This window comes from Leucopleurus acutus (genome assembly GCF_964270905.1).
Source record: "Leucopleurus acutus genome assembly, chromosome: 1".
Lineage (NCBI taxonomy): Eukaryota > Metazoa > Chordata > Mammalia > Artiodactyla > Delphinidae > Leucopleurus > Leucopleurus acutus.
Genome location: NC_139142.1, coordinates 92,203,864 through 92,227,140, shown reverse-complemented (window position 1 = coordinate 92,227,140; position 23,277 = coordinate 92,203,864). Strand labels below are relative to the sequence as shown.

The 23,277-nt window shown below is 40.4% G+C and overlaps 1 protein-coding gene across 1 annotated transcript in view; it reads left to right on the top strand.

Annotated features, from left to right (window-relative positions):
• Nucleotides 1–23,277, top strand: part of ATP8B4 (ATPase phospholipid transporting 8B4 (putative)) — a 248,531-nt gene that overhangs the window by 25,614 nt on the left and 199,640 nt on the right. The window contains exon 3 of the mRNA XM_082858644.1: nt 11,982–12,040. Coding sequence (XP_082714770.1) covers nt 11,982–12,040 — 59 coding nt within the window. The remainder of the gene's footprint in view (nt 1–11,981; nt 12,041–23,277) is intronic.

The window sequence follows — 23,277 nt, the reverse complement described above, 5'->3', positions numbered from 1 at the left end:
GTGTGTGAAGATCAAGCAGGGCCCTGAAGCCTTTGTAAGAGCTGGCTTCTCTCTTGAGATAGAGCAACACTGGACATTTTGTGCAGAGAAAAGAGATGATTTTTGTGGTAGGCAGATTAATGTCCCCTCCTGCAAAGATGTCCATGTCCTAAACCTCAGAACCTGTGGCTATGTGACCTTATATGGTAAAAGACACTTTGCAGATGTGATGAAGTTAAGGATCTTACAATGGAAAGACTATAAGGGTGGGCCCATTGTAATCACAAGGGTTCTTATAAGAGGGAGGCAGCAGAGTCAAAATCAGAGAAGGCAATATAATGGTGGAAGCAGAAGTCAGAGTGATGCCTCCATGACCCAAGGAATGTGGCAGCCTCTAGAAGCTAGAAAAGGCAAGGAGCAGATTCTCTTCTAGAGCCTCCAGAAGGGACTCAGTCTTGAAGAAACACCTTGATTTTAGCCTTGTGAGATCCATTTTTGGACTTCCTACTTCCAGAACGATAAGATGATATGTTTGTGTTGTTTTAAGCAACTACATTTGTGGTGATTTGCTAGAGCAGCAATCGGAAACTCATGCAATTCTAAAAGGGTCACTCTGGTTGCTCTGTTGAAAACAGATGATAGGGGCAGGGGTAGAAGTGAGGAGACCTGAGGAGGGGTTATTATGACAGCTGGGAGGAGAGGTGAGGTGGCTTGGACCAGAGTGTGTGCAGAGGAGGGGCAGAGAAGTAGGCAGATTTCTTTTCTGCCCAAAGTTCTGGCTCTATTTTATCTCTATTTAAAACGTGTATTATCTGAGTGCTTCACGACTAGGTAAATAAATTGAGGCCCCTATGGTTTTCTTTCTGTCTTTTCACACTTGGTCCAATATTCGACTAGAAGGCACATCTGAGGAGGAACTGTAGATATCCTCTTGCAAAGCCCATATTTCACCCCATCTCAGGTGGCAGACCACCTCTACCAAATGTCTTCTCTTTTCAGTAAATGACTATGGCTCAGCTTAGATAAGGTGCTTGGCAAAACAACCTACCACACTCCACAGTTTGTAGACAGCTGCCTAACTTCCCTTCAGAGCTGCCTAGGACAGGTGGGGATGCATTTTGACCACCCACCTGGACTTGCATTTCCTTTTCTCTGCTTTCTGTGTCTCCCTAGGCCTCTCTTCTGCTTCCTTGCTGTGCAGGTATTGTAGGCACGTGTACCCTTTGAAGACTATTGATGTCTTGTTTGTTTTTCCTTCACTGTCTAGAATAGAGCCTTGCTCAAAGGAGTTCATTAAATATTTCTGCAATAAATCACTTTGTCTTGGCTCCAGCAGATTTTATTTGCCACACGGTTTCAGGGATTGAGACCTGAAACCAGTATGTACTAATGAAACTCATATTTATAGCCCTATGCATCTCAAAATGACAAACACAAGCTTTGAGAAACACAGCTTCCTGTGTAAGCTGATAAGGTATGAAGCAGATAAGAACCCTCTTCAGATTTCCTTCTCACGTGTCTCTGTCTTCCCCACCTGGGGTTCTTTCCTCTCACTTTGTGACAGGTGGCTTGATTTCCCTTGGATGGCTGGAATGTGTCTCACAAAGGGAAATTAAATGTCCTTCAGCTTTTTCTAGGCTCTTGGGATCCTTGGGGTAGATCCTGAGGTTTTTTTTTTTTTTTTTTGCATAGGCAGGCTATAGAAAAATATAGCTGTTTTTCATCTGTACAGAAAACATTCTGATCCTGGCGTAGTCCATAACAATGCAATTTTTGCTGTAGATAATCAAATTGTAAAAGAATGTAGATTTAAAAACCCAGCGGTCTAGCACCAGATCCATAAGAGAAAGGTGGCTAAGAAAGCAGTAAGTTTTGGACAGGGGTTTGGGAGAGTCTTCTCAGCAACGACTGCTGAAAGTCTCCAAGGAGAGGGCAGTCAGTTTCTCCGAGGGGGCCTTTACTGTGAAGCAGAGAGAAGGCTGGAGGGGATGAAATGTAAGAGGTCCCAGGGCGCCAAGGTTAATTGGGAAGGAGTCTGTGACTTGCAGTACATCCTGGAGTATCACTTTTGTCTAGAGAGGCCTCTTCTCCCTCTCCTTGACCTCTGGACACAGGCATGCATTAATTTACAGTTTCCCAATCATCTCTGCATGGTACCACCCACCATCTCCTTATACCTAGAATCTCTTCCAAGCTCCTTTTACAAGGTCGGAAGTTCAGCGTTTGAAATCTGACTCTATTGCATAATCGTGCTAGGCCTTTATTTTTCTCACTTGTAAAGTGGGGCTAATAATAGTGCGTACCTAATAGGATTGTTTTGAGGGTTAATGCATGTGAAACGCTTCATACAGTATCTAGCTTTTAACCAGTGCTCAATAAATGTTAGCTGTTATTATCTTCACTATATTACAGTAAGTCTTAAATCTCCAGTTGTGAATCTATACTTACAGAAAACCACATGGTGAGGGCTCATAAGAAAATTTTTGTCCATTTTACTTGTAATGTGTATCATATAATTCACGTATGCTTGAAGAAGAATGAATTGGTAAAATATTTTTATTTTTCTTTGTGAAGCTGTCGTAAGCCATGAGAGGAACAAAGCTTCCAATAAATCAAATTTTCCAGATATCTGGACCTGATGAGCAAATTGGCTCAGCCCAGAGGAAAACAAACCCAAGGCCCTTTAGTATTTGTTTGACTCCCCTAATTCTGTTTCCAAGCTCTTTTCTGAGGACAAGAATTTTTTTAAAACTTGTGGAAAGATTTTTCTCTTTTGCCTCCATTCTCTCTTTAGTTTGCTGATTAAATGTCAATAAATCCCAACAGCTGCAGGTCACCACTGGGTTTCAATAGGAAACCCTGATTCAGGACACATAGTTTTCAATTGTATCAGAATGTGCTCTTGGAATCAAATCAGGAAATCTTGAAGGCTGGGGAACTCTTTTCTTTAAAGTTCTCCCTACTCATTGTTCTTTCCTCATGTCTTTAATGAATTGCTTTGGCTCCCAACCACAGACCAGATTGTGACAAATTAGGAAGGGAAAAAGCTTAAGTTATTGATTTGGCTTGAGGGAATTTTTGTGAGATTTCTGACCCAACCCAAAAAACCAACAACCCCCAAACCCCAAATGATTCTCCGTGTTTTGAGACCTTCCTCAGCTTCTGGACTGGGACCAACCTTGATAAGGAAATGTCAGTCCGTGCCATCAGGGTTATATACAGAGACCCCTAAATTCTCTGTGGTGCTTCATCCTTTCATGATTTTGGGGAGCTAAAGCCAACTGCCTGGAGGCTGTCTCCTAAACCACATTTGGTAAAGGACAAAATGCTCTGGAGTTAATTGAAGAAAGACAGTGTGTTCATTAATTGTGGGCTCATAGTTGCTGTGATCACTCATGGGCCTGGTGGAAGCCTCCTAAATCTTCCCTTTACTCTTGGTCTTGTTAACAGAGTTGCTGCGTTCACTAACTAGTCTTAAACCCTAAGGTGTTATGCATTGTTCAGAGACAAACTCATCAAAAAAGATGTAAGTGACCTGTCTTCTCTTGTCTCCTGGAAGTGGAAGCTGGATAATGTAAAATGTATTTTGTTATGAGGGAGAAGAGCCCAGATTAGGAAGTGGGTGTTGCCTTTGAGGACCTAGAGTAGAATCAATGGGCATTTGTCAATTTCTACTGAGACTATTTAGAAAATTACTTCAGACCCTCTTCAGCAATAATAGTAATAGTGATGTTAAGACTGACTAGCCAAGCTTGGATGATTTCCTTTTTCTTCACCTCTTATTTGCTATTTTTTTTCATTAAAAAAGACTCTTCAACTATTTTTCTGTTTATAAAGTGCTTTCCCTACATTTTCTCACTTAATGATGGCAACAGAAGGTGGCATTATTTTACAGAGGAAGCATAGGTAAGGAGAGGTCCTGAGTTAAAATGTGCTCACGCAGATCGTTTGGTGGAAGATCTCGGGCCTCTTGCTTTGTGATCCTGGCCTCTTCTGAGGGCTCTTTCATCAAACCTATTTTATTTTTTTTGCGGTACGTGGGCCTCTCACTGTTGTGGCCTCTCCCGTTGCGGAGCACAGGCTCCGGATGCACAGGCTCAGCGGCCATGGCTCACGGGCCCAGCTGCTCCGCGGCATGTGGGACCTTCCCGGACCGGGGCACGAACCCGTGTCCCCGGCATCGGCAGGCGGCCTCTCAACCGCTGCGCCACCAGGGAAGCCCCATCAAACCTATTTTTATGGGTCTAAAAAGTCTTGGTGACTTGAGAACAGCATCTTGATTGCAATTAAAAATTCCCAGCAGAGTAGTGTTAGGTCCCTCCCATCTTTTTAAATTTTTTGTTTTGTTTTGTATTTTGGCTGCGCCACGTGATTCTGGGATTTTAGAGATCTTAGTTCCCAGACAAGGGATTGAACCTAGGCTCCCTGCAGTGGAAGCGTGGAGTCCTAATCACTGGCCCACCAGGGAATTACCCCCCCCGCCCTTTTTTTCTCCCACCTTTTTTTTTTTGCGGTACGCGGGCCTCTCACTGTTGGGGCCTCTCCCGTTGTGGAGCACAGGCTCCGGACGCGCAGGCTCAGCGGCCATGGCTCACGGGCCCAGCCACTCCGCGGATGGGTCCGGGATCTTCCCGGACCGGGGCACGAACCCGTATCCCCTGCATCGGCAGGCGGACTCTCAACCACTGCGCCACCAGGGAAGCCCTCTCCCACCTTTTAAACTTATGTCTTAGTTATCTGATAACACTGTTGGATTTTTCTAGATGCATCTCCTCCTTCGAAAAGGAAAGACAAGCATACATGCATACATAAATGGATATGGTTTCATTGTCTGAAACCAAGTCAAAGAAACTGTCAGCCCTATAAGATAATTATTTCAGGGAGGGAGGGCTACCTCCAGGTCATATTCTGAAACTCAGGTTACTCTTTTTGATAAATGTTCCCTAACATTTAACTGATTTATAAATAACCATTTCATAAAATAGGTGAGGTATCCTCAGTTAGTTATCTTGGATCATGTAACAGGAAGCACGTGGCTCAAAGATAAGCATTCTATGAGTGCTTCATTGATATTTTATTTGATTGAGGCAGACATCAAATTAGTTTAGCCTTGATGAGATTTGGGGAGTAAAGGCTATTTCCAACACCCTGTGTGAAACAGAGCTTTGAAGGTTTAATGACCTCTTTTACTATATTCTGGAGCAGATGAAAAACAATGTCTAAGATAATTTTGCCTCTGCTAATGGCTATTTCCTTGGCTCACTGAAATGGAGAAGGATGGCTTCCTATCCAAACACGTGTCTTGGTAGGCTCCTCAGCTGTCACAAAAGAATGCTAACACTATTAAACGTTGGTCTTCTGCCTTACACATCTATACTCAGCTAGCAACACAGCATAGCAGCTCTCCAGGTATTTTCTAGGAAGTTCAATCTCAAGCTTATAGTCATTTAGTGTTTAGCGCAAGTGCAGTTGAGAGAAATAATTAGGATGATTGCTCGAAGGACATGTAGTTCATTTGCTCTTTTAAATATCTTAAAATACATTTCTGAACTTCATCAGCTCAGCAGGGACTGAGTACAGAGACTCTGTCATTGGGCCCTTGGAATTGTGTTTGAGATGATATCCATAGGCCTGTTATAAAACACAGCTCTAAAATTCTCATATTATATTCTTTCTCTCAAACAATGACTACTTTATGAGGAGTTGTTAGAGAAATTATTGTTTGAGCCAACAACTAACACATTATTGTACTTTCCCAAAGAAATTATTTTTACCTTACAGACTGTGAAGTAAAGGGCAATAGACAGGCCTTCCCTTTTTCTGTAGAATTGGTGGTCCACCTGGAACAGGTGTGTGGGTCATCATGTCAGGCATTTTTATTTGCATTAGGGACTCTAGCTGATCATCATCCTCCCATATTTTCTTCCACTTTACTTTAAAAACGTAAACCACTATTTTTCCTGTTGTACGTTCTTGAGTACAACATTACATTATTTTGGAGATGATCTTGTGTGTAAACCCTCTTGCATGTCTGAAGATGTTTTTATTGCCCTTTCATACTTGATTGATTATTTGCCTGAGTATAGAATTCTAAGTTCAAAACATTTTTTTCTTAAAACTGGAAGGCATCACTCCTGTGTTTTCTATCATCCTTGTTGCTGATGAGAAATTTCATGTTGTTCTAATTCTTATGACTCTGGGGCTACCCATTTTTTTCCTTCTGTAAGTTTTTAATATTATTCTCTTTGTTTTTTATCAAAATTTTATGAAGATCTGTAGGTCCATTTTCATTCATCCTGACTGGCACTTGGTGGCCCTTTTGCTTTGAAGAGTTGTCTTACTCTGGTGCAGAGAAATTTTCTTCTATTTATTTGATTATTTCCTCCCATCCATTGTTTATGTTCCTTTCTCCTAAGTGTTTTTTTTTCACATTTCTTTTTAGTAATTTTCTTATATATTTTAAGAGATTTCTTAAGTCTTATTCTTCATTCTCTCTTTCCTACTATACAGTTCGTGCATTAAATATTTTTAATTTCCAGGAGCTTTCTCTTGTTCTCTGTTTTCTTTGTTCCTAGCAGCTTGTTCTTGTTTCATGGATGCCGTCCATGTTTTCTTGAATATCTTTGAGGTACTAATTAGAATTAAAAAGAAAAACAACCCCCTTTCCCCACCTGTTTTCAGCATTATCTCTTCCCCTTGGATCCTTCTGTTTTGTGCTCTTGGTTTTTCTCAGATGTCTGGTGACTTATGTTTGCTGGTTTGTATTTACAAATGAAGGGCTAGATGGATTAGTTCAGTTTCAAAGGTCTTTTCCCCTGTCAGGCCTCTCCTTTAAATAGGAGGACCAGTGATATAGCCAGCACACAGGGAGGTTTTTCTGTGTGTCTTAGTCCATTCTGTTTGCTATAACAGAGTACAAAGACTAGGTGGCTTGTAAACAATAAAAATTTATTTCTCACAGTTCTGGAGGCTGGGAAGTCCATGATCAAGGCATCAGCAGATTTGGGGACTGGTGAGGGCTGCTTCCTGGTTCATAGATGGGTATCTTCTTTCTGTGTCTTCAAATAATGAAAGGGGCAAGAGAGCTCTCTGGGGCCTCTTTTTGGTTTTCTTTTTGCGGTACGCGGGCCTCTCACTGTTGTGGCCTCTCTCGTTGTGGAGCACAGGCTCCGGACGCGCAGGCTCAGCGGCCATGGCTCACGGGCCCAGCCGCTCCGCGGCATGTGGGACCTTCCCGGCCCGGGGCACGGTCCCCTGCATCGACAGGTGGACTCTTAACCCCTGTGCCACCAGGGAAGCCCCGGGCCTCTTTTTTAACGACACTAATCCCATTCACTGGGGCTCCACCCTCATGACCTACTTACCTTCCAAAAGCTTTCAAATATCATCACATTGGGGATTAAGTCTCAATATATGAATTTGGGAGGGGCACAAACATTCAGTCTATAGCATTGTGGTTTAGTCAGGGTATCTGGCAAATCCCACAATTGCCTCAATAAGGCAGGCTTTACGAGGCTGCTGTAGCTGATGTGGAGATTCAGAGCTGCTTCTCTCTTAGGCCTGAACACCCCCTCTTGGTTTCTTCCCTAGGCATGTTGCCTAGTCTCTTCAGTGGGTAAGGGAGGGGTATGTGAGAGGACCCAACTGGCTCAATTATAATTATTTTGGTAATTCTCCAAAACTAAGGTGATCAGATAATTTATGTTCCAAACTGAGACATTTTTAATTATTTTGCCAAGACATTAGGCATCACTGGGACTGTCACCCTATCTACAACACACTCTCAATCTTTGTATTTATTGGCTGAATTTGGAACTTTTCAGGGGCTCCATTGGGAAAACAACTCTTCTAAGTCTTTTGGCTAGCATTGTTCCTATCTTTTTTAATTTTTTTTTTTGGTCAAATTGATCCCATCTGATTTCTGTTTTATTTTGTAGACTTTCTTTAAAATTTATGAGCCTCTGATAGCCCCATTCTTATTTTCCAGCACTGTTATGTTTTTATTCTTAAAAAAATATTTTCTGTCATTTCAGTGGGACCTGAGAGGTAAGGGAGGTAGAAGGACATGCTAACTTGAACTGGAAGTTCTTTTATTCCACTGTAAACATACTCTGGTTTACTATATTTTATACATCCATGTGTATCACTTACTCGTTTTTGGAACCAGACACATTTAGTGATACCAGTTGTGCAGGAATGAGCTTACTGTGTTAACTCGTAAATCCCTTGATGAGCACTTTCCTTTCCTTCCTCTCACACCTGGAAGGATGCCTACAAAATGTTGGGCATTAAGTCACTGAACCTCTGAGCAATCCATAGTGGGCGTTGTTTATGGGGGATTTGTGCTCTGCTTCCCCTTCTTGCAGGATGTAACTTATTGCCAACAGGGGTTTATATCCCCTCATGCACTGTTGTAGCACATGGAAGAATGTAAATTCCTACAAAGACAATTCAGGCCTAGCATATTCAGGTTAAAGGCAGAAAACTGTAGGGATTTAAAACCCAAAGCCAGAATTTTGCAGAGCTTAGTGAAGGGATGGAAAATCTTCTCCCAGAATTTATCCATGAAGGCTCAGTTCAGAAAGATAATACTTAATGGAATTATAGAGACAAAGATGAAGTCTTAATAAGAAGATTTTAGAAGGAAAAAGAGGAGAGGACTTCCTGGCTCTGACAAGGTCTCGTGGGATAAGAGCAATGTGGATACCCAGGAGAGGATCCAAACTTTCCCAGTCCAGAAATTACTCCTTTGGCCACTTTGGGAAAGGGCTATTCTCAGTCCTTGGGGAGGATGGTTACATGGAGACACTGGACAGGAGTCAAGATTCTGGTGTTCGGAATAAGTAAAATTAGACACAGAACTATGGAATTCTGTGCTTGGATGTGCTTCACATAAATGTGAAATTTAAAAATGATCATCATCTGAATGTATATGCTCTAAACTAAAGGCATCAATATACAAGTTAGCACGTCTGATTTTTGATTTAAGCTAAAGTTAATCTGTAAATTACATGCAGGAGGCCAGTGGGCCAGGTTAGCCTTCGCCATGCAGAAGAGACCCCTCCCCCCCCACCAGCCCCAAGTAATATCCACTGTTTTCCTGTCGGCAGTTTTACTATGCCTGGGTTAAGGTGGGGATGAATAAACAAATCATCTATCTTTCTAAGCTTTTAAGTCTCTCAGCCTCCAAAATTCCATTTTGGGCTTTGATATTTTTGCTCTTTGTTGGGGAATGGTGAGAGAGGATGATGCTTTTATAGTCAGACTTTGAAATCTTTCTTTCAGGGGATAGTTGGTTGAGAGGTTGCTTCCTGGTGGGTTCTCAATTTCAGAGTTATAAACAGGGAACTGACTTTATTAGATGGTAAAGAAGGAAGCCATGTAGGTGGATATCAAACAGATAAACACTCTACAAATAGTAGGAGCCCAACCATAACCAAAGACAGGGTGTCATTTGTCAGGAGCAGTCCTCAGAGGTGAACTTCGTACTGGAAAGCTGAGCCACAGGGACTGTAGAGACATTTAGATTCCTCTTGGAATTTTGGGAAAAGGGAATCAGTTCTTATAACTCGTGGTGCCTGGTATACAGGGAGCAGGTGGTAAGATATTCTCCTATCTCCCTTCTTTCCCTGTTCATCTCCGTCTTCTTTCTCATCTTCCTTCTACTTCCAGCTCTCCTTCTCTTTGCTTTTCTCTTGCTCTTTCTTTCCTCATCCCTACTGTCCACTCTCCAGTCTCCTTTATCTCTGTGGTTGTATGTACCTTCTCTAAAGTCAGACTCTTACCACATCCCTATACTTTTTACGATCTGTCACTTACCCAGGTGGGGAACTGTGAGATTAAGGGACTCCCAGGTTGAGATGGTCAGGTTATTTACTAGGAGAGTCCAACATTGCTGTCTGTTGGTTACTTGGCTGATCTTCCTTCCGTGGCTTTCATTACTCCACCGTTACCCTTTTGCCAACTCTGGATTAAGTAAACATGGAGCAAGAACGTGCTACCCTTACTACAAAGACATGCTCTGCTGGTGTTTCTGGGGCATTGTCTCTTCCTGCCCTCTACAAATTTTAATTTCTGCACTATGATAATCTTTGGGTTTGTTGTCCTATGGTTTTGTTATTTGTACTTGCTTTCAGGTGATATAGAAGTGTCCCCTGGCAGTAGCCAGAAAAATTGGGGCACCAGAGAAGGGTATAAGCTCCTTTCTGGAAGATCCTGGTGAGCTGGAGCGAGGCAGAGAGAGAGCACAAAGATTGTGTCCATTGGCCTCAATTCCCCGAGAGCCTCTCCATAGTCCCCTGTAAGAGTACCAAACCAGGAGCCTGCCCCACAGGCCAAAGCTTTTGGACAGGCAAACGGGCCTCTTTCTCAGAAAGACTGAGAATGTGTTTCAGTCAGCTGTCTGTGCAGTGTCCTGGGGGTGGTAGTCTGCCAAGAATAGAATCTTTGATTGTTACAGTCCCATGGGATCCAGAAACATAAGCCCATGAGCTTCAGAGTCAGGCACTCAAGAAGTGTTCCCTGGGTGGCAGCTGTGAAAACCAGGATCAGATGTAAAAACTGGGGCACCAGGTGTGTGTTGATGCTCCCCTCCAGGAGATCCTGGGGCTCTGCAGTGTGGCAGAGGGGGAGTGCAAAGACGGCACCCAGTGGAAAATAAAAATTAAAAAAAAAAAAGGAAAAGAAAAAAATAAGAAAAAAAAGACAAGGGGGAAAAAGAATAAAGGAGGAAATAAAAAAGATGGTGCCCGTCCGCATTAGCAAGGCAGAGGGAGATCAGGGAGATGGTACCCACCAGCAACTGTCCCTGGAGAGTATCCCAGAGGTCTGTGCCCCTTAGACCAATGCTTTAAAATTAGTGAGTCTTTTTCTGGTGCTTTTCAAAGGGCTGCTTCTGTGCTGGGCCCTGGGATGAGTCTGCCTGAGGGCACTTTAAGAGCTCTTCCTCAGTTTGCCACAGCCCTGCCCCCCTGGTCTTCAAAGCAGATGCCTTGGAGGCTGTCTCTCAGGTACCTGTCTGAAAAGTGGGGGTGCCCGATGTGGAGTCTGAACCCTTTGCTCCTCAGGTTGAAGCTCTGGGTTTTGAGTTGCCTCCCACTTGGTCTGAGGGTGGGGTTTATAGTGAGATTGTGTCTCAGCGTTTCCTACCTGCTTTGATTGGTTTCCCTCTTGTTTGCCCAATGTGAAGGGGTCTCTTAGCCAGTTTCTAGGTTTTGTCCTGAGGAAATTGTTCCAGATATATCTGTACATTCAGTATGTCCATAGGAGGAGGTGAGTTCAGGATCTTCCTAAGTTGCTACCTTGGACCGGGACTCTACATTTGCTTTCAGAAGAGATTTTATTTTTTTGGCCACTTCCAGCTAAGGGTAGGTCTCAGTCCCCTGATAATGTAAAGTTCCTCTCAATATGCATGGGTTGTTTAGAAATATCATCTTTGGCTCCGTGACTATAAGGCCAGTGACCTCACTGGCCACTTCAGTATGGTTTTGTTTGGCTATGTTATATCTTGTAACTCTGAAGCAAAAAAACAAAAACAAAAACAAAAAAAGATTCCTTTCCTTTTGTGGCATTTGACTTTTAGCAGCTCCTTCTTTTTTAGGAACTACTTGAAGTGTGGCATTTGACTTTTAGCAGTTTGGCATTTGACTTTTAGCAGCTCCTTTTGGAGCTTTTGACTTTTAGCAGCTCCTTCTTTTTTAGGAACTACTTGAAGTTAACAGAAAGTGGAGTTGAAGGGATATAGAAATTGGAGACACATACTGTTTTGCTTTATGGCTGGCATCAGAAAGACAATGAAAAACATTTCAGCTTTCCATTTTGGGATTTTCCAATACACGTTCCAACATTTAGGCTGGAAAAAAACCAATGCCCTTCAAATTTCAAAAGAAAGAATTCTTATAACCTTGATGACAATCAAAGTAACCTATTGGATATTAGTTTAAAGAGTTGTATGTTTCTTTTGGTTGAAAATTTAATTTCATACCTGATTTCTCTCTCTTTAGAAGTGGAACGGATAGTAAAAGCCAATGACCGTGAATATAATGAGAAGTACCAGTACACAGTGAGTAAAACACTCATAGCACACACATGCTGGGGTAGGTCTGATCTTAAGGATAGTAGGATTCTTGCCTTCTAGAACTTTGATTTCACTAAAAACTTTGTTGGTCCATTTTAACAGCAAGGTGCCATATGTTTCCATAAATTCAGATTTTAGTAATGTTTATACATTTATTTCTATCCTGCGCTGAGTGGTTGGTATTCATATTGGTATGGGAATAAGATGAAGTACCTTCTTTCTCAAGAATTTATGCTTCATTCATCTTGGTGCCCATTGGGCACTCAAATAATGTAAGAATACTGTGAAAGCAGGCCTCCATGGTAGTACTTGGTGATAGAAGTGGTAATAGTGGCTGATGGGTGATGAATAACATTTGGGGATTTTCTCAAAGCAACTGAGGCTGAATGTGGAAAAGTGCATGTAGGAGAAAGTTCCTAGACCTGAATGATTGTATCTATCAAGTGAGCAGTGAGAATGATTAGTTAAAATGTGTGATCTTTAAGCTTGTACTGAACTACTTTTTTTTTTTAATGAGAGTTTTCTTCATTCACATAAGAAGTATTTATTGAGAGCCTCCTAAGTGACTGGCACTAGTCTAGAAACTTGGGATACTCTGGTGAGCACTTTGTGAATTATTTCATGGGCCCTCATAAAAATCTCCTCATCTTTCCTTGACTCAACCTAAGCTGCTACATGAAGTTTTTAAAATAAGTTCTAAGAAAGATAACTGGTAGAATTGATGCTGTGGGTGACATGTGGCCTAGAAGACCTGCTGTGATTGAGTATACCAGCACATTAATGAAAGAAAGTCTCAGTTCACAGAGGGGTTTGATGACTATAAAAGCATAGAAATGTAAGTGTCATGGGGTAAACTTTGGCAGTCTCCATCTAGGAACTGGCTAGAGAAGAGAGAATTTTGGCCAATGGATTATTTTTAGTATTTAGTTTCTGTTGGCAGTGTTTTTCCATACATGTGGAAGGCTACATTGGGCTATTATAGCTTGATACCAGTAGAGGTAGCTAACAACCCCTCTTTTCTCATACTGTGATAATCACGTAAACTTGTGATTATAATTTGATGTTCAATGTAAGTGTCTCTACAGGGAGTCAACACACTGCCTCTATGACAGATTTCTCATTAAAGTAATATATTGGCACCCTGATTTTATTCATCAGTCTTGTGAGCTTGGTTCAAGTAAATCTGTCCTTGAGAGAAGAATCCCTCGCAGGAGGTTGATGAATATGCTTTGTTGCCAGGGGTTGGGGGGCGGGGGACTACCTTCTCCATGGTGATTAATGCCACTCTGTGCAGCCTCCTGACCGCTGGTCATTTAGCCCTTCTGGTCGTCACCAGACTTGGCCCCATGCCTTTCTATCCATTCTACCACTAGTTCTTTAACTCTAGAGGATGACCCTTGAAAGCTTTGACCGCCAAACCCTAAATCAGAGGAGTAGATGTCTATATTTTAAGACCTTGGGGGCAAAAACCCAGTAATAAGTAATCTACTACTGGGTAATTATGCATTTACGTACTTGGCTTTATCCTTATTTTCCAATGTGTAAGAGGTATTTTCATTCTGTGAGTAGTAACTAGATAAGGAAAGCCATATTTTGTCTGCATTTTGTAAGATGATACAGTCTTTTATATTTATAGTTATTTTTACTTAATTTATGGAATATTTCAAACTTAGAGGAAAGTACAGGGAATAATATGACACCTGTGTGCCTACCACCCAGGTTAAATAGATGTTAACCATTTGCCACATTTGCTTTTGATTTTTCTTTTAATAATAACGTGCCAAGGATACACAGATGGTTTTCTCTTGAGCTTGCATGATATTGAACAAAAGCACACAGGTGTGTAGCTGGGGCTGGGTTTTCTGTTGGGCTTCCTAACAATGACAAGGCAGTGGAACAATATTCTGCAGCTACAGCAGACGGAATAAGGCAGCTTTGTCTCGGAGTTAAAACATACTAAGGAAAAAACCAAAACCCATTATGGGCTGGCAAAACCAAGAATGACAGCAAAAGTTGAGAAAGGGAAGGTGCAGAGCAGAGAGGGGCATGCGTATCTCAGGTCTAATGACCCCTACCGTGGCTCAGAGGGTATGAGCCAGGCCCTCCTAGAATGAGCAAGGGTCCCCACTAGACCTGGCTGGTGGTGTGTTGATTTGGGAACTCCCAACAGGATGTCTGGCCAGACAGTGAGCTGTGGAACCCTTCTCAGCCCCAGCCTATTCAGATACAAACTGGGGATATTAAAAGTACCTATTTCATAGAGTTACTGAACAGACTGAAGTAGAGTAACACACAATGACTCTATGAGCTAGTCTCTATAGAGGTGGGATTTGAATTTATATCTATCTGATTTTTAAGGATTTTTGAGCACGTCCTACGTGGACTATCCTTTTAAGAAAGGCAGAACCCACGGGTCTTTTGTTCAGTCTTGCCTAGTTTAAAGGGTATTACTGCAAATGGAAATGGATTTGAAGAAACCCCAACAGATCTCAGCGCGAATGCTTATAATAATTGATGAAGTAGTCTTCCCCCGTAAGGCTGAAGAGGAGATGGGAATAAACTGAAAATTATAAAAAAGATGAAAGGAGAAATGGTGACGTTTCCTCAAATGTAGTGGAAAGAGTGTTTGGGGATAAGATAGACCACAGTTTGAATCTTTTCTCTTTCTCGTTCGCTAACTTGTGATCTTGATTTATTTATTTTTCTGCATATCATTAATTTTACCTGTGAAATGGGGAATTTTCTTTATAGGATTATCTGCCAAAGGGTTAAATGAAATAATTTATATAAATATTTGATAATAGTAAGACTAGCTAATACGTATTAGATGCTTACTATGTACCAGGCTCTATGCTAAACTTTTTATATGGATTTTTTCTTTAACCTAACATGGCTGTGGGCAAGTATGCACGATAAATTTTAGATTCCCTATAAAGTACTGGATAAAGTAAGATATCAGTGAAAATAATGTTCGGAAGATACTGAGAAGTTGACTAAAGTTGTAAACTTTTTGCAGCAGATATCATGCTGAAAAGTTAGCAAATCTGTGATACTGAAGGTGTGGAAGTTGCTGATGAATTATGCAGGGAATGCAATAGCAGAGATACAAATGCACCTAAAGCAAGAAGATTAACAGTGTAAACAACTGTGGTTGTAGAGAACAGCCCCCTGCACCTGCCGAATAAGCAATATGGCAATGATAATGATTTGATGAGATACTTATTGATTACCTACTCTGTGCAAAGCATTTGATGAGTTCAGGAAATATTTCTGACACTCTCAGTGTGGATATTGACAGATATATGGTTAACAGTGATGATAATAACAAAGTTAGTTATAATAATAATAGTAGCTTACACATATATAGTGCTTACCATCTGAAAGGCAGGGTTCTAAGCACTGTATTATATTAAACTAATTTAATCTCATAACTATGAAGAGAGCACTTTACTTATCGCACTTTTGTATATGAATACATTGATACACAGAGATCTCTCTTAAGTGATTTACTCAAGGTCACACAGCTGGATAATGGTTCCCATTCTTACAGCTGTGAGTCTAGCTGTGTACCAGGTACTTTACACATATACCTAATCTTCCACAAAACCCAGAGAGTTGAGGTGGAGTTCCATTTAGTAACTTGTCTGAGGTCCCACTGCTAATAGGTAGAATTCTAATTTAGATTGGCCAGATTCAAAGCCTGTTTTGTTTCCATGATACCCTGCTGTTCTTTTGACCAATCTTGAAGGACAAACTGCAACAACAACAAAAAAACCCCAAACAAATCCTCTGAACCTCCTCTCCTTCTCTTACATACCTGCTGGTAAAGTTTTTATACTCAGAGGACAAAGGCAGATAAAGGAGATATAAAATTTTACAAATGTCAGGCTAAGAATGACCTTAAATCTTACCCTTAGCGTTTGTAGATGAGAACTTGGGAGAAAAATTTACACAAAGCTCAGATAACTGGTACGATTTCCACAAACACAAAGACTGGCGAACTTTTCTCTTTGAAGGTTGAAGGAAGATATTTCAATACCTAGAGGACATTAATTTATCAACAGACCCTTAAGCTTCAAAGCACTTTATAGGACATAGCACAGGCTTAAAAAATGATCAGAAGTGCTTTTAAAAGATAAAGGGTTTAGAACACAAAAGACAAGGTTAATGATTCTAAGTGAAATTAATTGGGAAATGACACATGATATTTTGAAAACTGGAAGGTGGAAAACATAAAACAAGTGGGATTTCAGACTGCCAAGATATGTAACACAAAGTGAGATTGGAGAGTGAAGGAAGAGTGAGCTGAATGCTAGAATTATTATTCTCATTAGAAAGGAGTTCAAAGTTTTCTTGCTTAATGATAGGAATGAATAATAGAAGTAATGAGAACAGTTGTTGTATTAAAATATGTTAATAATGTTAGAAAAACGTGAGAGCGAGCCAGACAGCCACTCATGATCCCTATTAAAAGGAGTTCAGAGTGAATGGTAGAAGTACTGAAAACAGTTGTATTAAAATGTGTCAATGTCAAAAAATGTCAGAAAAAGTGTTGGATTAATTATAGCTATTTTCCAACTTTATTAAAAAATAAAGAAATGTTGGAAAACATCGGTTCCCACTGGCTCCTGTTATTTTTATGTCTCACATCAGCACAGGCATACCCTACCCCCATTCAATTCTCTTGAACTCTAACAGAATTTGAGAAGGGGGATGAACTTGTCTGAGTGCGGAGAAACTTATCCTGCCTCAAACTCAGAAAGTTCAGTAAACGTGAACGCTTGACTCTGTCTGAATGTATTTCATGCATGAATATAGATGGGAAGTTTCTAAAGGGCATTTTCCTGAGCTGAATTATTGATCCTATTTCAGGAAGTGTACAGGCTTATATAAGTTGGTGAAAATTTAACCAAGTAGTTTTGGATGATTTTAAAGAAAGCTTTCCATCCAAAAACTGTGATTCGAACACCTTAATTTATTCCTTGAATCTTGAGATGGCTTGTTGATATTACGGTTATTGGATGGAGCTCTTTTTGCTCTTACGATTTTTGTGATGGGTAGAACAATGACCATTTGGGTTTTCCAAAAAGTGTTCATTCAATGTGGCAATATGGCTGATTCTTAGCAGTCAGTGTTACAATGATGCCACCAAGATGCCCTTCAGCATGAGCCCCTTCCATGTCCCTCCCACCCACTTAAATGGGGCTTTCTATGTTTCCACAGTCTCTTCTCTTTTAACTCAGAATCAGTGGTTTGAGTAGAGTAAAAAATTATGGCACACCATCATTCTGGGTGTGTGAGCTTGGACAGTCTCTGGACCTCTATAGACCCACATTGTAATGATGTGTCTGTGTTTCTCTGAGACCAGACTGGCACAACAGTAAAACCTGTATTCCTGTGTGCGTGGGTGAATCGATGAGTCCTAGTCCCTTTTTTTTTAATAGAAATGATTTTTAAAATTCAATATGTTCACAATGTGCCTGCTCTATGCCTAGTAACATGTGTGTTTGTTGACTTAATCACTTTCCAAAGAGGTTTTGAGGCCATGAACAAAAAGAATGTGAAGCTCAAAGGAGTAGAAACACATGAGGAAACTGGGATGGGCAGGGTATATTTAGGTGGGCCCCAAACTGCATGCTAGAAGTCCCTATTGCTTAGGCTGGCAATGTGTTGAGTGATACCGGGGTTATTAAAAAAGCAGGTATAAATTTTGCTTTCCACCTTCAAGGAGAATGTATAATCTACTCCAGAAGAGAAGACCAGGACATAAGAACGAATTTGACAGTAGGTAGTACTGAAAAGGTAATGCTAAATTTTACTTGTGTGATGTGGCCTGTAAGTGTTAGGGGAGTGAAGGGTGAGTGAAGTATTTGAGGAAGTGTCACCAAAGGAAAAGGGAAATGATTCGAGCCTCGTTTGTTTATTTGTACCACCAATGTTAGGAACAGAGAGAGGAGCAAAGTCCCGAAGTCCCACCTAATTCATGGGAATTAGGGTGTGTCATGGGAAACGATAGTTCAGGTAGGTGAGACCTGACTGTTTAAAAAAAGAATTTGAATATGGGGTAATAGGGTCTCAGCAGCTGAGTAGTCAACAGAGTGAAAAAGGATGTTATTAGCACTTGGGATTAAATAGATTCGATATCCAAATTGAAATGCCCAGGTTAATATGGAATGTAACTTGGGTGGGGTTAGAGTTGTAGATTAGGGATATCCATTGGAAGGAGGTGCTTAACGCTAGGAGAAAAAATAGAACTGAAGGCAGGTGGCTGAAAGGTGTGGCGGTAGAAACTCCCCCACAGTTAAAGGGGGAGGGAGGGAGCCCAAGAAGCAGTGGAGAGCTGAGGAAAGCAGAGAAAGGGTGAGACGAAAGCTGGGATGGGGTGGGGTGCAGGGTGGAGTCCCTCAGGGAACAGGAGGCAGGAAACCATATCTGATGCTAGGCGCTCATGAGCTAAGGCAAAACATCTTTAAGTCAGAAGGAAGCAGTTGGAGGACCTGAAGAAAGCAGTTTAAATTTTTTTTAAAAGTCCGGGGTTTGGAAGTCAGAGGGCAGGGGAAAAAACATGCAAAAAAAGAAGGGAGTGGGGTATAGCTCCCTTAATTAATAATTTGCAGTAAAAAAGAGAAATAGTATTTAAGCTTTCAGGCTCATTGAAATGAAGTGAAGCATTTTTGAATCAATTTTCTGACATTTTGACTATCCAAGTACAAAAAGCCTGTGGGAAGGTAAAACTCTAAACATTTTCTTTGGGAGACGCTTGAGATATCCACATGCTGGGACACATCGTAGTCCTGCTTTAATCCTTGGCCCGCTGGAAAATTTGGATTTCTCTTTCTTTTTTTCATGAGCAGCATAGTTGCACTGCCAACATGCTGTAGCTCCTCACCAAGAAGCCTGATAATCAAAGCAATTTCTGCACCAACCAAAGAGTACAGATGATGACAAACTCTGTGACCAAGCTGGAATTAGTTGTGGAAAGTGCCAGTAACGTGCATTTGTTATCGGTTTCTGGTTGTTGGTTGTTGCATGTTTTGTTTGTATTGCAGCGTTACTATAGTAGCAATGGCTTTTTAGCAAACATTGAAATGTCTTCTGTTTTGTGTGCTGTTAATATCTGTGTAAATTATTCTACGTTCTACATGACAGAGGTTTTTATCTTTCTTTATAAATAATTACTTGAAGAGAAAAGATAATTTTTGGACATCTCTCAAATTCATTTTCATTCTGGATTCAGGACTTTAAAAGTATAAATGTTTTATCTTTTTAACATCTGATTTATTTAAATAATGTTATTCTTTGGCTAAGCATTTGTCTGATTTTTTTGTTTCCTTAATTTGGTTGATCTGTTTTAATCTTTTGTTTTAGCCTCTGAATTCCTATTCCTAAACGTTCTAAAATGGCAAATTAAGGTAATTAAAAAATACAGTTAAGCTCTAAAACTCTGAAGTGTTTGTCATTTACCTGTTCCAGGCTTGAGATAATTTAAGCATCTTCATAAACTAGTTCCATTCCATCTGCTCTGTGAAGTAAGTTTCAAGTAAAGCCACGTAGATTAGGTTTATTTATTGATTTATTTTACTTTTACTTTATTCATTGCAATGATATAAAATTTAAAAGTTTCCAAACAATGTGTAATTGGAATTAAAAGAGTTAAGATAAGCTAATTTTGGTGTTAGAATTTTGGAGCTCTGCTGTAGCCTCACTGTGGTGGGACAGATTGAAACTAAGACTGAGAAATGTAAAGATGGAGCAGGAAGGAAAGTAACCTGTGTGAAGCAAGAACTACAACTGCCGTTTCCTTTGTTGGCATATGGTTTATGAAAGTAATCCATAAATCAATCACGTGGATAACATTGGGCAAGTTCAGTAACAGTTGAGAGCTTATCATTTGTGTTAACAATGTAGTCTCAAATTCATGTCTACTATTATAAAACCTGTGCTCAGGTTACTGGTGAATTTTATATCTGACTTTCTATATGCAGTGTCTTACAAAAGTAAACTATTTAGGCATTAAAGTTAAATCTGGAGGTAATTTAAAAATGATGCTAGGAGTTGATTAGGGGCCATATATATAAATGTGTGTTGCATGTTTATGTGCATGTAGGAAGGGTTGTAGTTATAAGAACGGGTAAGAATGTTCTGGCTTGAATGGTGAGAGACTTTTCTTTGAAGCACAGAACAGCAATCAGATTCTTATATCTAGATCGGTGATCTAAATTTCTACTTGCTGATACCCTGATTTGACATCTCTAGCAGCCCTAGTTGTTCTGGGTTTTACATGTGCTCTTTGGTTGTAAAGTTTGCTGTGAATCAAGGTCACCTCATTATAGATGTGGCTGTCCAGGTACAATCTAGATATGCTGCAGGTGGTGACATCATTCTTTCCCAATAGCCCAAAAGTGCATGGAAGAGGAGTTGTTTGATACAAATGGGAAAGCCTGACTGGTACAGTAAGGAAGTTAGCTGAAGTTCATCATAGAATCTCAGCGTAGAATTATCCTTTAAAGCTTTTCCATCAACTTCTCTCCACAGAATTTTTAGTGATGACGTATCCAGTCTGTGTTTGTATCCCTCTAGAGGAGGAAAACACACCGCTTCTGAAAAGGGCCTTTTCTGTCTTTGCATAGTTTTGATCATTAGACAGTTTGTCCATCATTTGATCCAAATTGATCTTCTTTTGCTTTATTAGCCATTGGGTTAGTTTTTCTTCTGAGGCCAAAGCAGAGCAAGTGTGTCTCCTATTTCATGTGACGACCCTTCTGATGTTTGGCTCACTGAGTAGATTAGTCTCCAGAACAATCATCTCCAATTCCCTTTCTTTTCAAAGAGCTTCAGCTCTGCTATCATTTCTTAAAGTGGGTTGCTCCAAAGTCAAGCAATATTCCAAAAGTATTGAAGTAGCTTGAAGTAGAAGGATTATTGATCAGCTTGAAGTAGAAGGATTATTAATGCAGCCCAAGATTGCTCTGGCTTTCTGGTGATTGTTGACTCCTATTAATCTCCTATTAATCTCATTTTCATTATTAATGATCAGGACTGTGCCACATTTATCTCTGCATCTTGCTTGTCATAGAACAGGCCTTACTCTGCTGTGCCACGTGTGGACTTACCAACATGTCTTCTGCATCTTCACTGAATTCTAAACCAATGGGCCAATCAAAATAGAGGCTCTGGGGGGTGGAGTCCAGGCATTGGTATTAAAAAAAAAAGTCTGCCCATGTGGTTCTAATGAGCAACCAGGTTAAGAATCACCAATATAAGCTCTTAATTAAAATATTGAGCACAACACAGTTGAGGACAGAGTCATGTGCCGTATCATGCCTCCCAACAGGTTGCTATTGGGCCATTAATAATTATGTCCTGTTGCCTTAACTAGTTTCCAATTTCTATAATTAACTGTCCTTGTCCTGGCTGCCAACCCAATTTTTGTTTAATTATGCTATATTATTGCTCTCTATCTTAAAAAGCAGAGAGCCTTTTAAAAAATATTAAATCTATTATACTGCTGGTTTAGATAACTTTTATATGGAAGCAGAAGGATGGAATGAATAACTGAACTTTGAAGATTCCTTTCCAAGTCATGTTTCTATGATTCTTGCAAACCACAAAGTCCTGTGCTGCAATGTTTTAAACACTCTTGTAGGCCAAATGCCACAAAAACGCCATTGTTGTAAGCAAGACATTTGTGAGTTTAGGAGCACAAATGGGCTGGACTTCATAATGTCTGGCAGAGAAAGCACTGCTCAGACTTTTCTAGGTGAGAAAATAAGCTAAAGGAATGTTTGATTTCTTTTCTTCTCCCTCACTCTCTGATATGGAAAAGTTAATGAACTGCACAAAGATGTTATGCTAAAAAATGTGAAAAATCTATATTTATGCTAGAGCCTATCTTTCTTTGGCAAATGTACTTCTCAAAGTTATGTACTGGAAATGACTTGTTTGTGTTGTGAATTACTAACCATTATATTAGCTCCTGTTTGTTCTGATAAATGGAATTGCATTTCCCTCATGTATTATTTTGCATTAAAAAAATTGGGTTTAGGGCTTCCCTGGTGGCGCAGTGGTTGAGAGTCTGCCTGCCGATGCAGGGGACACGGGTTCGTGCCCCGGTCTGGGAAGATCCCACATGCTGCTGAGCAGCTGGGCCCGTGAGCCATGGCCGCTGAGCCTGCGCGTCCAGAGCCTGTGCTCCGCAGCGGGAGAGGCCACAACAGTGAGAGGCCCATGTACTGCAAAGAAAAAAAAAAAAATTGGGTTTATCTGGCTTATATTGAGTAATTAGGAATTGTTTATCACTTTGTTAAATCCTATAGAGACTTAAAAAAGTATAAGGTAGGGTCTTAGCTCCTCAGAGATTTGCTATCCCCTTGAGATTATTTTATATACAGAAATGAAATAACAGTACAAGACATTGTAATATTAAGTATAAAATTGAATGGTGTTAGACTTACAATGAATGTTTTCACTATATCTGGGTAAGGGAGATAATTTTCTAATAAGAGATACATTCTTTTTCTTTTTTTAACACCTTTATTGGAGTATAATTGCTTTACAGTGGTGTGTTAGTTTCTGCTTTATAACAAAGTGAATCAGCTATACATATACATATATCCCCATATCCCGTCCCTCTTGTGTCTCCCTCCCACCCTCCCTATGCCTAATACATATATACGGAATCGAAAAAAAAACCCAAAAACTACCCCCAAAATGGTTATGAAGAACCTAGGGGTGGGACAGGAATAAAGAGGCAGACGTAGAGAATGGACTTAAGGACACGGGGAGGGGGAAGGGTAAGCTGAGACGAAGTGAGAGAGTGGCATGGACTTATTTATATACACTCCCAAACGTAAAATAGATAGCTAGTGGGAAGCAGCCGCATGGCACAGGGAGATCAGCTCGGTGCTTTGTGAGATAAATTCTTTTTAAAAAACTTGTTCATGTTGTTAATAAATGTCTTTTGAAAAATATACCATGTTGCATTTATATAGTATAAAAATGGTCTAACTTGATTTGGAAACGTACTAATTTGCACTGCACTTTGAACCCTTGTCTGGATTTGTGAAACCATTGGCTACTCAGAAAGCCCAGTACCAGTCCCCTTTAAGTCCATCTAAACCTTAACTGACTGAAGAAAATGATGTGCTCCTTCGAAAGTTCTAGGTTATTCTGGAATTGAATGTTTTGAGTATGCAAGGCAGTTGAATTTATTTGTTTGTTTA